The 12150-nt window shown below is 41.6% G+C and overlaps 2 protein-coding genes across 2 annotated transcripts; one reads left to right on the plus strand and one right to left on the minus strand.

The window, feature by feature from the left end:
* Positions 1-492: 492 nt before the first annotated feature.
* LOC129596060 (alpha-1,3-mannosyl-glycoprotein 4-beta-N-acetylglucosaminyltransferase B-like) lies at positions 493-4842 on the minus strand. The gene is made up of 8 exons (XM_055493219.1): positions 4329-4842; positions 3637-3843; positions 3233-3530; positions 3013-3088; positions 2525-2633; positions 2085-2326; positions 776-1189; positions 493-628 (listed from the first exon to the last, which is right to left on the minus strand). The coding sequence occupies exons 1-8, from the start codon at positions 4501-4503 to the stop codon at positions 605-607; spliced, it is 1545 nt and encodes a 514-aa protein (XP_055349194.1). The 5' UTR covers positions 4504-4842; the 3' UTR covers positions 493-604.
* A 4697-nt stretch (positions 4843-9539) lies between these two features.
* LOC129595996 (beta-1,4-N-acetylgalactosaminyltransferase bre-4-like) lies at positions 9540-11991 on the plus strand. The gene is made up of 3 exons (XM_055493142.1): positions 9540-10300; positions 10692-10949; positions 11422-11991. The coding sequence occupies exons 1-3, from the start codon at positions 10144-10146 to the stop codon at positions 11763-11765; spliced, it is 759 nt and encodes a 252-aa protein (XP_055349117.1). The 5' UTR covers positions 9540-10143; the 3' UTR covers positions 11766-11991.
* The last annotated feature ends 159 nt before the right edge of the window (positions 11992-12150 follow it).

Genomic DNA, 12150 nt, shown 5'->3' on the forward strand with positions numbered 1-12150 from the left:
GGTGCCAGTGCTGCGCATCCTGTTGTGTCCCGGCCTCTTCGGGTCACGTATTGTTTCAGCTGAGCAGGAATGACTCTCTGACACTCAAGCGCCAGTGGTGAATGGAGACAGAGATGAAAACAGGGCAATAAATTTCATTGTTCTACCTGATCATTTATGATCGCGCGTGTATCTTCTGGTTCTTAAACAAACATTTGCTGCCGCTGATAATTTCGTGGCTGGTGGTCAGCAAACTTGCCATCCCGTCAGAACAGAGTTGTCTTCTCTTCTGCGCAGTATTAAAACCTTGTAAAAGGTTTCTGCTCGATCATAGTTTTTAAAATAGGTAACGGTGTGCAATTTTTTCATAAAAGCTTGATTCATATCAGTAGATAGAGAAATGAATTCTCTATCGATTCCTGTATAATTTAAAATGGCGTTATGTGAGTAGAAATTCACCTTAAAAGTCCAGTACAGCAGAATTCTTACGGTTAGGCAAGATTAGGCAAAATTGCTGAATTTTATTTGAACGGTCAAAATTTGAGTGCCAGTCGTAAGCCGTGAGAAGGATTAACGACAAATGGCTCAGTGCTGATAAGTGCCGGAACAGGAAACGCTCGTATCATCAACTTACAGTTTTTATCCAGATCTAAAAAGCCACGCTACAGTTTAACTAAAATCATGTCTTGGTAAAGTAAAGGCAACATATCTTTAGTGTGGCGCACAGCCTGGCCCAAAATTCTACGAAACAACGGTCTTGGAGTTGAAAGGGTAACGTAGGTCCATGCTAACTTACCTCACGCAAAATTACCCAGTTCGGACTTTCTTTCGTCATTCGTATCCTTATGGCCGAAATCAGTTCGTTTGGCCTTAGTGATCCCTGGGCAGTACCGTGACGAAAGCGTCCCACTTCTTTCCAGTTAGTCAGCGAATTATCGATGGTGACCTCTACAACTGCGTCGCGCAACTGATCGGCCGGATGGTCCGCGTCCCCCGATTTAAATACAAATGATGAAACGCTGCTGCGAGCGAGGAATTCAATAGTCAACGTATCAGATGCTCGAGGCGTGAGTGCCCAAAAAAAGGTCTTTCCCCGGTAAGCGTTTTCAAGGGTATGCGGCTGGTACATTGTCAGTGTCGACCAGATGCGCCTAGCAGGCGGATTGTCTTTATGTGGCACAAACGAGCTGACATTGCCGAAGTCGCCTTCCTGCACAAAGAGTGTTGGGCGTTAATACAGTTCTACGAATAAGTCTTAAATTCAAAGTAATGCTGGTTTCAGTGCACCGAATTCGTCTCTAAAAGTCACAGTAGGTTCAGTAGCTGTGAAAGAACTGTGGAAGTAGGATGCCGAAAAACATCTAATAGCATGTTTCTGTCTATGTCCTCGCTGTCTGATATTTTAAGCTTATTGCTTGTCTCGCTTATTGCTGACTCCAGTGCGATCATCCTTTTCCATATAGCTGGTAAAACCAGCTTTCGCAACCGCAACAAAAGCATTGACTCATGGTTAATGCATGTTATGTTGCCTATATTGCATAGCATCATAATGGCCTTTGTGTTTTCATGTTATTATTTCTTGATGCTGCTGTGATACTTTGCTTTTTTGTGTGTTTTCTTCACTGTCTGAAGTCTAGTGAAGGCAACCGCTCCTCTGCAAGGATAATAAAAGTCCATTATTTGTACTGCTTGCCGCAGTTGGCCATTATACTCCGGTAGTCCGCTATAAGCATCGGCTCTTGTTCGGAGCAGCCTCTTTGTTGTTTTTCTGATAATTTGTTGCGAAAACTACGGATTTGTGCCATTTTAAATGCCGACTGCCGAGCCAAATTAAAATAAGAAGAAAAGCTTGATTTCATTTTTCCTTGATTATGGGGATGCATGCTTCGCGCACCATCGTCTATTACTCGATGGGCGTTGTTACTGCATTCAATCCGTCTACTGCGGTAAAAGGTAAAATCAAATCTACGCTCTGCTCTGCGCATCAGTGTCTTTGTGCCGGTGGAAAGCCGTTACTGACTTACTGTGACTGCTTTAAATTAGGTAGTATTAAGAAATATCCCGGCGAAGGCCGCGAAGTTTGCCAATGCTTCGTGTTGCCGCACCTGCCATAGCTGCACTTTTCCATTAAAGGATGACTCTCGTCCGATATGTTGGAATAAGGCAGGCCGAAATTTTTTTATCGCTTTCTTCATCGCTTTGGGGCAGTACTCTGTTTCAGTTAGCTCTTCCAAGCAAACTTTAACAAAAATGTAGTTACTAAGCAGCCAATCAACAGGCTTAGCGTCGTAAAATAGGATGATAAACTCAACGAACGCCGGCAGCTCTCTAGAATAGAACAGTTTTCCTGAAAAAAATGCAAAGACTTGTTGATATTGATTAATCTTCAGTTGCATGCAAGCGTGCGCGAGATCGCCAATGGGTACACCAGACTCCATAGCAGAGAAATTGTGGTGATACCCTACATAGGTCAAGGAACTTATAAGCCCAGTTGTGTGCTTGAAATTAACCGCTGTGACGACCAGGATACTTCATCATGTTTTACCGATGAAGCCTAAACTAGCGAAATCCGCCAAGAGAAAGTCATCGCCTGCTGCCAGTGAACGTTTTATCGTCTGGATATAATCCGGTTTTGTGATCACGTCGTCCTCTAGCTAAAGACAGTAAAACAGGCTACCGACGTTGTAGTATGCACGAAACACATTGTACATTTATCACAGTATTAACCAGACACTACTGCTACAAAATTAATTATAAAGTTGTACAATTGTACTACCCATGTGGCCATGTCCCATTTAAGTACTGTACTGTACAGTACTTGTCAGTGCCAAAGTGATTTCAGACACTTTATAATATGTCTAAATACAAAAACTGAAAAGAGGGCCATAGACTTACAACTGGTAATCGAAACCCTCCTGCCAACACTGGAATTACTCCCGAAAAACTCTTCATAACCGAACTGATATTTTAGTAGCGATAAAAAATTAGGGATTCCCAAAAATCCTTTCGCTGACTGGGAGAATTGCCACCAACCTGTAGATAATACTTTCCTTTCCGTTGAGAATACGCCATTAGATAAGCAAAATCCAACGCCTGCTTCGCTCGCCATCTGCAATGCGTTCAAATATGCAGTGCTGTACGCAGCATAGTAATGGTATTGTTACATTACATTATTAGTATTAGGCTATTATCAATACATTAGATGGAATCTTTTACTATGGAGTAATTATGTTACCGGTTTTTGTAACTATACCTGAAACGGTTCGGAGAATCACCTAGCGTAGGCGGAATTTTGTCGAGGTCAGGGTAGTAGTTGAGTGAAGGTGCCAGAATTTCCAAGACGCTTGCCTCAATGTAGGACAAGAACGTCGTACGGATGTCGTTAATGAATGCATCCGCAGCAGGCAGATCGACGGTGTCGGCTACCATCACAACGATTACGACATCGCTTTCGTCGCTGGAATTTAAGTTATACAAGAGCGACTCCAGCGCGTAGTTAATGTAGCTCTGCTTGGCTCTGCGGACTGTTGGTACACCGATTACCAGTGAAACTGTCAAGTGATATGATAATTATAAAATTTCAGTGTTATTACTCGTATTAATTTTATCGTTAGCAGTAAGGCTGTCGGTTACAAGTGAGGAGGTTTCAAGGCTTACCTCCTTCTCGATTACCTCCGATGTGTATTCGAGGAGCAAGACTCTTTAGATTGCCAGCAAGATGTGGTAAGCGATGTGTTAAAATGGGAATTTCAAACAGATGTCGACCACTTGAAAGATTATTTGCGCATTCAGTAGAATATACCACTCCCTGATTGCCGACTTTCGGTGGCTGTTGGCACATATGCAGCAGGCTGGACTGGTTTTCTGGAAGCAATTTTTTCCTTTAAAACTTTATGAGCCGTAAGTAATACAGCAATATCTCCAGTAGAAGTGCTCCGTGTTGGTTTTGCTTACCACGTTTTTCTAAATTTGTCTAAAAATCTGGTTGTTTCCCTCGCATCTACCGGTACATAAGCAGCGCCATCGAATGATATCAGACATTTTTAGTTATTTAGCCATAAATTGGCCAATAATTAAATACATGTACCAATAGCCATATAAATAAAGCTACAACAAAAAGCAATTCTTCTGCCCTTTCCTGATCAGGTACAATTTGCAGCACACCAGTACTCCGTCATTAATTATAGCAGTATGTAGAATTACTCGGTAGACATCTACTAAGTGTTGTTTGGTGCACCGGTGCCCGTGGCCCGTGGGTACGATAAAACAACTCTGAAGCACCGTCTTATTCTATTGGCATGCGCGATATTATTATTTACCAACATTAAAATCGTGGTTTATTCCGTTACCGCTTATATCGAACCGCAGCTCCCGGCTCCAGTCCCTTGTGTTGTAGAATGCATATTTCAGCATGGTCAGCGACATAATAATGGCTAGTCCAAATTTACACCAGATTAGGACATCCTTTGCCCGGACCCGGACATGCGAGACTTTGCACCAAGCAGATTTACTCCGGCAAATCATCCCGAAGCCGTGGGCGAACAGTTGTACAACATAAATCACTATCCTAAGTTCCTAACGTATATGAGTCGTCAATTATCTGTTGTAGATATTCAGGCAACCATGAACAGGAAAGTACGCGTAATTAAAAAATACTGGTAATTTAGATGCTTATTAACCAGCGTGTTATTACTGAGAGATGTTTTAACTGGTGAAAGTTACCGTATTGCATAAAAAATCAGAAGATCAACCGCTGCACTGCAGATATTTCTTTTACTCAAGTACATGCGTGGATATATCACAGTTCCCGCTTTGCAGTTAAAATAATTACTGAATAGTGCGTGAAATTGGTTTTCCGTGCAAACCGCAACGGTGCCAAACTGGAAGCTGCATATTTTTAAAGACCCCACACTTGCTCGAAATTCTGTATGCTTAACCGTTCGTTGCATCGTGATGGCCGTTCAGGCAAAGATAAGCCGGAAACGCGCATAGTTCAGTTAAACATTAATTCTAAGAATTTCCGTTTCATTGTGATTCGTGAGCACTGCTTTTCTGATGTATTCACAGAAATAATAGCTTGCCATATATTCCAATTAACTACAGCTTTTGAGGACGTTGTTGTAGGGCATGTGGTTAGTTACGAAAATTCATTAAACAAAATCGGTTAATGGTATCTCGGTCGCACAAATGATTGACAATTTGACACTGATAAAATTCGATTTTTTTCGTGTTTTGCTAATTTGAAGTATGTGGATTCATATTTTGCTCACCATTCACCAGCAGCACTTCATGCGGCGGGCTTTATTTGCTTATTGCACGACGCGATTTTTGATTTGTTTTTCGCTGCCCTGTATTATTGGAACAAACCGAATTTGCTGAAAACTAAATTGTTGAAACGTTTAGAGCGTGTGGAAGATCCGTTCTTCTCCATTGCATCCGCTGCACTTCCGGTTGTTCATTTTGTGTTATTGTAAAAATTTATAGTTTTTTATTCTGCATAAGTGATATGGGGAGTTTCTACCATGAAATTAGTCATTTCTATTATAAGTTCAATTTAACACATGGAGGCCAAAATATGAAAACGTAAACTCAAAGTACGAAATTCAAAGTAATACTGTAGATTCCCAAGAAATACAAGTGCTCCTGTAAATTCTGTGCTATCATGCTGCGTAGACACATCTGCCTGAAACACACCACTATAGTAATTCCAGTAATTATTATTACTCGCGAGTCAAAATTTTAATGCGATACTTGTATTATTTTGTTTTGTCAGCACAAATCTGCACGTATACAACCTTTTGGTCTCGCCAAGATACAAAACTGCTTGACCTTGCTTTGACACTGCTTTGCGTGAGTGTTTCCGATTCAAATCTGCTTACACACAGTGGGCCACAAAATGCTGAGATCAGTTTAAAGGAATTCTAAAGTGTAGAAGTACTTACTGTTTTTTTTGGATATTTTGTATCACTTACGGCTTATAAGCTATGCTGCAATCAGTGACCGCAGAATTAAATGTGACTCACTTGCTTTATTTTGGTTCCTGTTCAGATTCTTGTTTTTTTTCTATCAGAACGTTTTTAATTCAGAAGATATTGATTAAACATCTGAAAACAGAAGCATCACACAGCATCAACAGACAGCGGAAGCAGGCGGCCGAATCAGGGAGAACATTTGATCCAAATTAGCCGAGGCTGGTGTCGTTCGCAGGATGGATGCCGCATTTCCACGTTGAATTTCGATGCTGATGGTTCTTGTTTATGGTACAGAGTATGCACATAGTATTTTTATCTCATTGTTTGCAAGATTAGTTGCCAGACGCTGGTTGTTCGCAGGATTGGCGCGAGCCGGGAAAGCGTTTATCTTTTGGAGTACTTCTGCCAGATGGAGCGCGAAGCTAGCGAGCAGTTTTTGTAAGAAGCGCTATAGCTGAAAACGAATAAACAGGTTTGCCTTGTATCTGTCAGCCCAACCCATGGAGTTTGCCACGGGGAAGTCTTTATAACATTTTATAATCTACCGTACCTATAAATTTCCCAAAAGGGTACCATTGCTCGTTTTGAAGTACCCAAATCCGCAAGTTACGGAAGTTGAACCGTTTTGGCGGGGCGGGTCGCCATTGCTGCCCATTCTATGGAGACTACCTTACCGTTAGAAAAAGCAAGGCGTCGGTATTATTAGAGTAGACTACTCTGTGCCCACGACAGCCGCCCATACCGCCGCCTACCTGGTTGACTCAAGCTCAAGCACAAATATCTTGATCTTCGCCAACAGCGGCGATGGCACAGTGGCTGTGCTACATGGATCTCACTCGGTAGCCAGCGGTTCGATTCCGCTCCATCGCCATTTTTGCGAATGCCTCACGGAACCGCCCTCTTCGCTGAGATCCCCACGGACAGCCGACTTAGGCTGACTCTGTAACAGTATTTAATCAATGACCACCATACTGCGCTCTGTATAGTGTTTAAATGATATAATGAATTTTGGTTTTAGCGCGTGGACTTACACTGGGAAGCAGTGCGTACCGGACGATTGATTTGGGATCACGTTCATTAACTACGGATACCGGATAAGGTTTCTTGGATGTAGATTTTACTTGGCTAGAAGCGGCCAATTAACGTCCACATTCACCAAACTTTTTCGGTCATTTTCTGTTGTGGGCAAGATACAATGACGACTGGCACATCCTGTACGTTATTGCATTAAATCTGTTCTTTCCACCACAAATCGTCTCCTGCGCACGTCGTTAACCTGGTCACCTGATGTGCTTATCTGCTTAGCTAACGTAGATCGTCTAGGAAGCCCGCCGAAGATGAGCATACTGAGACTACGAGTACAGCTGACCCTCGCTGGAAAAGCGACCGACCGGAAACCATATGCATGACACAAATTAGGTACAGTACTGTAGTCGTTTCGAAAGTCGTTTTGAAAGTTTAGTGACTCAACCGGTACAACCATTTCTTCATATATACAGAGTACTATATGACGCGAATGCACCATTGTTGAATTGGTGGCTTTTGCCTAACAAAAGAAACTTTCCATTAATGAGAGAACTACACCCCGTGTATTTTATCCGGAAGGACAAGAACCATCCAGTCTGCGACGTTACTGTTCCGCCAGCTGTTCTCGACTCGAGATCCAAACACATCCGCAGGATGATATTCGTCAACTCGGCAATGGAATTCTCACGACGACTGGGGGCTGACAGTAATTGAGGCAAAGGTCACGCACCAGTTTAGCTTCTTGCGCAGATATTCCCGCACAGCCACAGTCGCATTGCCATTGAAGCGCAGAAGGCTTCCGGAAGCACAATTAAGGTGGAGAATGCATCCGAGTCTAGCCGGAACAAGTACGTACATGGCCGGCATGTCAGCATGTCAATCGAGTTTCGCATGGGGATTGCTTCCGAACGCATGCAATACCATGCATATGGTAGATTAAGGGAGGTGGCCCGGTACATAGTACCAAAGAGGTGTACATGCACGACATCTTTCACTTTCGCGCACTCGCAAACTCTTTTTTCGCTTGTTCTATGACATTCTGTAGCCATATGATTTGTATACACGGGCGTGAACATCGTTTGTGCGCGCAACATCCGGTTCGGAAATCGTGGCTGTTAGAAAATTCCAGAAAGTTTAAATGCATTCAGTTGTACCAAAAGTGTCCTTATGGACCGATCTCTTTTAGATTTTGCAGGTAAATGCAAAGAACCACGAAGATCGTTTTTGCACCGATTCACTGTTCTCGCACGTTTATAAAATTTTAAAATGAATTTCATGGCCATGTGCATTTACATGCAAAATTTGAAGAAAATCGGTCCATAATGAGAATTTTGGTACACCTAAATGAATTTTTTTGGGAATTTTCTAACAGCCATAAGTGCCGAACCGGATGTTGCGCGCACAAACGGCTTTCGCGCCAGTGTATACAAATCGTCTGCCGCGGATGTCTCTGGTATCTACTTTCGGGAAATACAAGCAAGCGGAAGTTGAATTCAGCGGAAAAAATCTTTTTAGCCTAGTACTAAACTTCGCACCCGGACATTTGGGAGTGTGACATTTCGCCGCAATTAAATTCGACGCACGATTTTTCGCCGCGAAGAAATTTCGCCGCGGGAAATTTTGACGCTGGGACACTTCCTTTAGGGACAATTAGCATTGAGACATTTTGACTTTGCGACATTTGGACGCAAGACGTCTGGACGCGGACACTTCGCCAAAAAAGCATTCGGCACGCTTAATTTTCGCAGGTTTTCCGGGTTTCTTGGGATGTTTTCTTAAGTCTTTTGAGCTTCTTAAGTTGTTCTAAAGCTATTCTTAGGTTAGCCTTAGATTATTCTTAGGCTATTCCTAGGTTTCTTAGGTTATTATTATTCTTAGACTATCCTTAGGTTTCATAGGTTATTCTTAGGTTTCTTGTGTTATTTTTAGGTTGTTCTTAGGTTTCTTAGGGTTTTCTTATGGCTCTTAGGTTTTCTTAGGTTTTCGTAGGTTTTCTTAGGTTTTTTAGGTTTCTTAGGTTTCTTAGGCAAAATGTCTCGTCGTCGAAACGGCCGGACGACGAAATGTCTCGCGGCGTAGAGCCGCGTAATGTCCTGCCGGTCAAATGTCCGGCGACGAAGCGTCGCAAGGCGAGATGACCTTGCGGCAAAATGTCTGCGACCAAAAGTCCTGCGACGAGTTGTCGGCGGCGAAATGTCGCGGTGCCCTAAACTTGTAGTACAATACTGCCTTTGCAAAATGACCTCGCTGCTCGTAGGTCGTGCATACAGTATACGACGGTAAATTAACGAGTGCATGCAATGTTGCCCACTTTCTCATCCAGTTCAAGCGTACTGAAACTACTGTACAAACGAGCATATCAAATATACCAGCTAAGTCGTTTATAAATTACTTATCTTTGTATAACGAACATCTTATCGGGCGACCAGGGACTCAGAAGTATGCTATCAATGTCGCCGTGACAGGTACACCTCGTACAATGCTGATAACAGCGGCGGTCAACCGGCTGCGACGGTTTCCTTACGGTTTCCCGTCCGCCAAACATTTCCGACAGCGAAACATAGACGCAGATCGATCTGCTGCTCTCGTTTTGTAGCGTTTTGATGTCGCATCCGTTTCATTGCTCTTGACGATTTTATGTTTGCATTCTTCGTTTTTGTTTTCGGTGGAGCTCACCAACTCGAATGATTAAAATCACAATTAATTTCTAAAACTGAAATAACTTTTTATTATGAAATTTTGTATTTTCCTAATATATTAAGTAAATTGAGTACAGAGTCATCATGAAGAAAACTGTGGCGACTTTCTTGGAACCAATGACACGTTTCCGGTTAAAGAAGATTTTATTATTGTACTGCCTAAGCGGATTGTTTGGGATTTTCTTTACATTATTTATGTTCACCGCCGCTTATGCGGCATTTTATACACAGGAGCTGTGTCCACTTGTATCTCCCCATTTAAAGGGAAAGATTATGCCGCTGTTAGTCGTATTATCCGATGCGCAAATTGCGCACACCAATCCGGAAGTACAGCGCGGTGGGCACTACGAACCGGCGGAATGTCTGGCTAGGTCACGCGTAGCCATCGTTGTCGCCTACCGGGATCGGGCAGAGCATTTACGTAACCAGACCACTTTTTCCTTATTTACCTATTAACTTTTGCGTCAATGGTAGCTTTTCAGATTTATTGCAATATAGTCGTTACAATATTCTGCTTATTTTTCAGAAATGTTTTAAGAAATCTCCATCCAGTGCTTCAGCGCCAGCAACTGGAATATACGATCTTCGTGGTAGAGCAATCAGGAACCGGGGTTTTTAACAAAGGCAAGCTGCGAAAACACTAATAAAAGTTTTCTTTATAAACACTAAATATTCGTTTCATAAAACTTTTATTTATAAGATTTATTTATTTTTATTTTAGTTGTTTCGATTATAAAGCCACTATAATTTTACCTGGAACGTTATTGCCTCACTTCATACGCAGTTCATCATCGTTTAATAATACTTTTATTATCTGCAGCCTACTGCAGAAAATTTTGGGTTCTAGGGCAGTGCAGAAATTAACGTGATTTTATTTTTATTTTATATAGCTCGTGCTACAATTAATTGAGTAATACTGCAAGCTAATACCAGTATCATTTTGGCTAGCACCGAAAGTTGCCATCAGCTTAATTCAAGAATGCCTATAAGATATGAATATTAATTTATGCTGCAGGTATCCTCTTCAATGCCGCTTATATGGAAATCAACGCCACCCGGCGTTTTGATTGTTTTGTCTTTCATGACGTGGATGTTTACCCGGAAGACGATAGGAACTCGTATGCATGCCGGTCACAACCGACGCTGCTGGTGGCCGCCATGAGCAAGTTTGATTATCAGCCACTGTATTCGGATTATTTCGGGGCGGCGGTTACGCTGCTGGTGTCGCATTTTGCCGAAATCAACGGCTACCCAAATTTGTACTGGGGATGGGGTCAGTCAAATTTTCTAAATATACAAGCGTCGAAAATACTTAAAACAGTGCTTACAGAAGAACAAATTAAATTAAAAATCTGAAGGTTTACGTTTCACAATAGTACAGTATTTATATATAGTTAAATTTTTACATTATACTTTGCATTTTTATTGTATTTTGTTTTTTATAATGTCGCATGTTTATAATGCAGCTAACTGTTATCTAGTACTATATAGTAATCTTTGTATCAGCTAATCACTATTTCTGGCTTCTGTAACAAGAATTTTCCAAAAATACGATATACATACACATCCAAAAATACGATATACACATTTGTTTTTACAATTTTATTTTTGCTATAGGTAGTACAATTACTTATAATATTTTTGATATAGGTACTAGGTATTATTAGCAACATTAGTTTTTTGTTGTACAATTATTCTACGTACATCAATATGTAATTATTAATCGTTTTATTATCTGTTGACAGGCGGTGAAGATGACGATATTGGATACCGGGTAAAGAAGCGATTCGGTAACATCTCCACGGTGCCGTTGGACACCGGTCGGTACACTATGGTGCCGCATGGCAGTGATCAAGGCAACCCGAAAAATCCTCTCAGATTTGATTTGGTTAACGAATCGCATCTGCGGTATAAAACCGATGGCCTGAACAGTTTGAAGTACACCCTGGTGGCCACCGAGCGCCGGCCGCTGTACACGTGGCTGCTGGTGGATGTCGGGAAGCCGACGCCGGAGGAAGAACGGGCGATGAGGGAGGCGTTAGAACGACCCCGATGGGATGCCGACTACATGGGCTATGTTTTTAAATAAACTATTTTTTTTTGTAATTTTTAGTACAGATAGACTGGCATTTTGTACTTTAAATTATTTGGATCTGTGAACCGTTAAGACAGCTAATATAAAAGCGCAGTGTGATGGTTGTTGATGTTTGTTTTTATTGTTTTATTTATTGTACACCATGGCAAAATGTATTAAGTACTGTACTGTATCAGTATGCGGTGAACATTGAGACAAGTCTGCGAAATACTGTAAATTATGTAAAACTGCACTCATATTAAACTTGGAAAATTAGTAAACAATAATTAATAGCAATTATCCGTAATTAAGACTATTAAAAATTATCATTCATCCACAATTATTTCTGGATAGCGCCGGGAAGTGGTCGGTAGTAACTCGTACTCACAGTACTTAGCTA

This window comes from Paramacrobiotus metropolitanus, unplaced genomic scaffold, assembly GCF_019649055.1.
Source record: "Paramacrobiotus metropolitanus isolate TYO unplaced genomic scaffold, Prichtersi_v1.0 Parri_scaffold0000085, whole genome shotgun sequence".
NCBI classification, from domain to species: domain Eukaryota; kingdom Metazoa; phylum Tardigrada; class Eutardigrada; order Parachela; family Macrobiotidae; genus Paramacrobiotus; species Paramacrobiotus metropolitanus.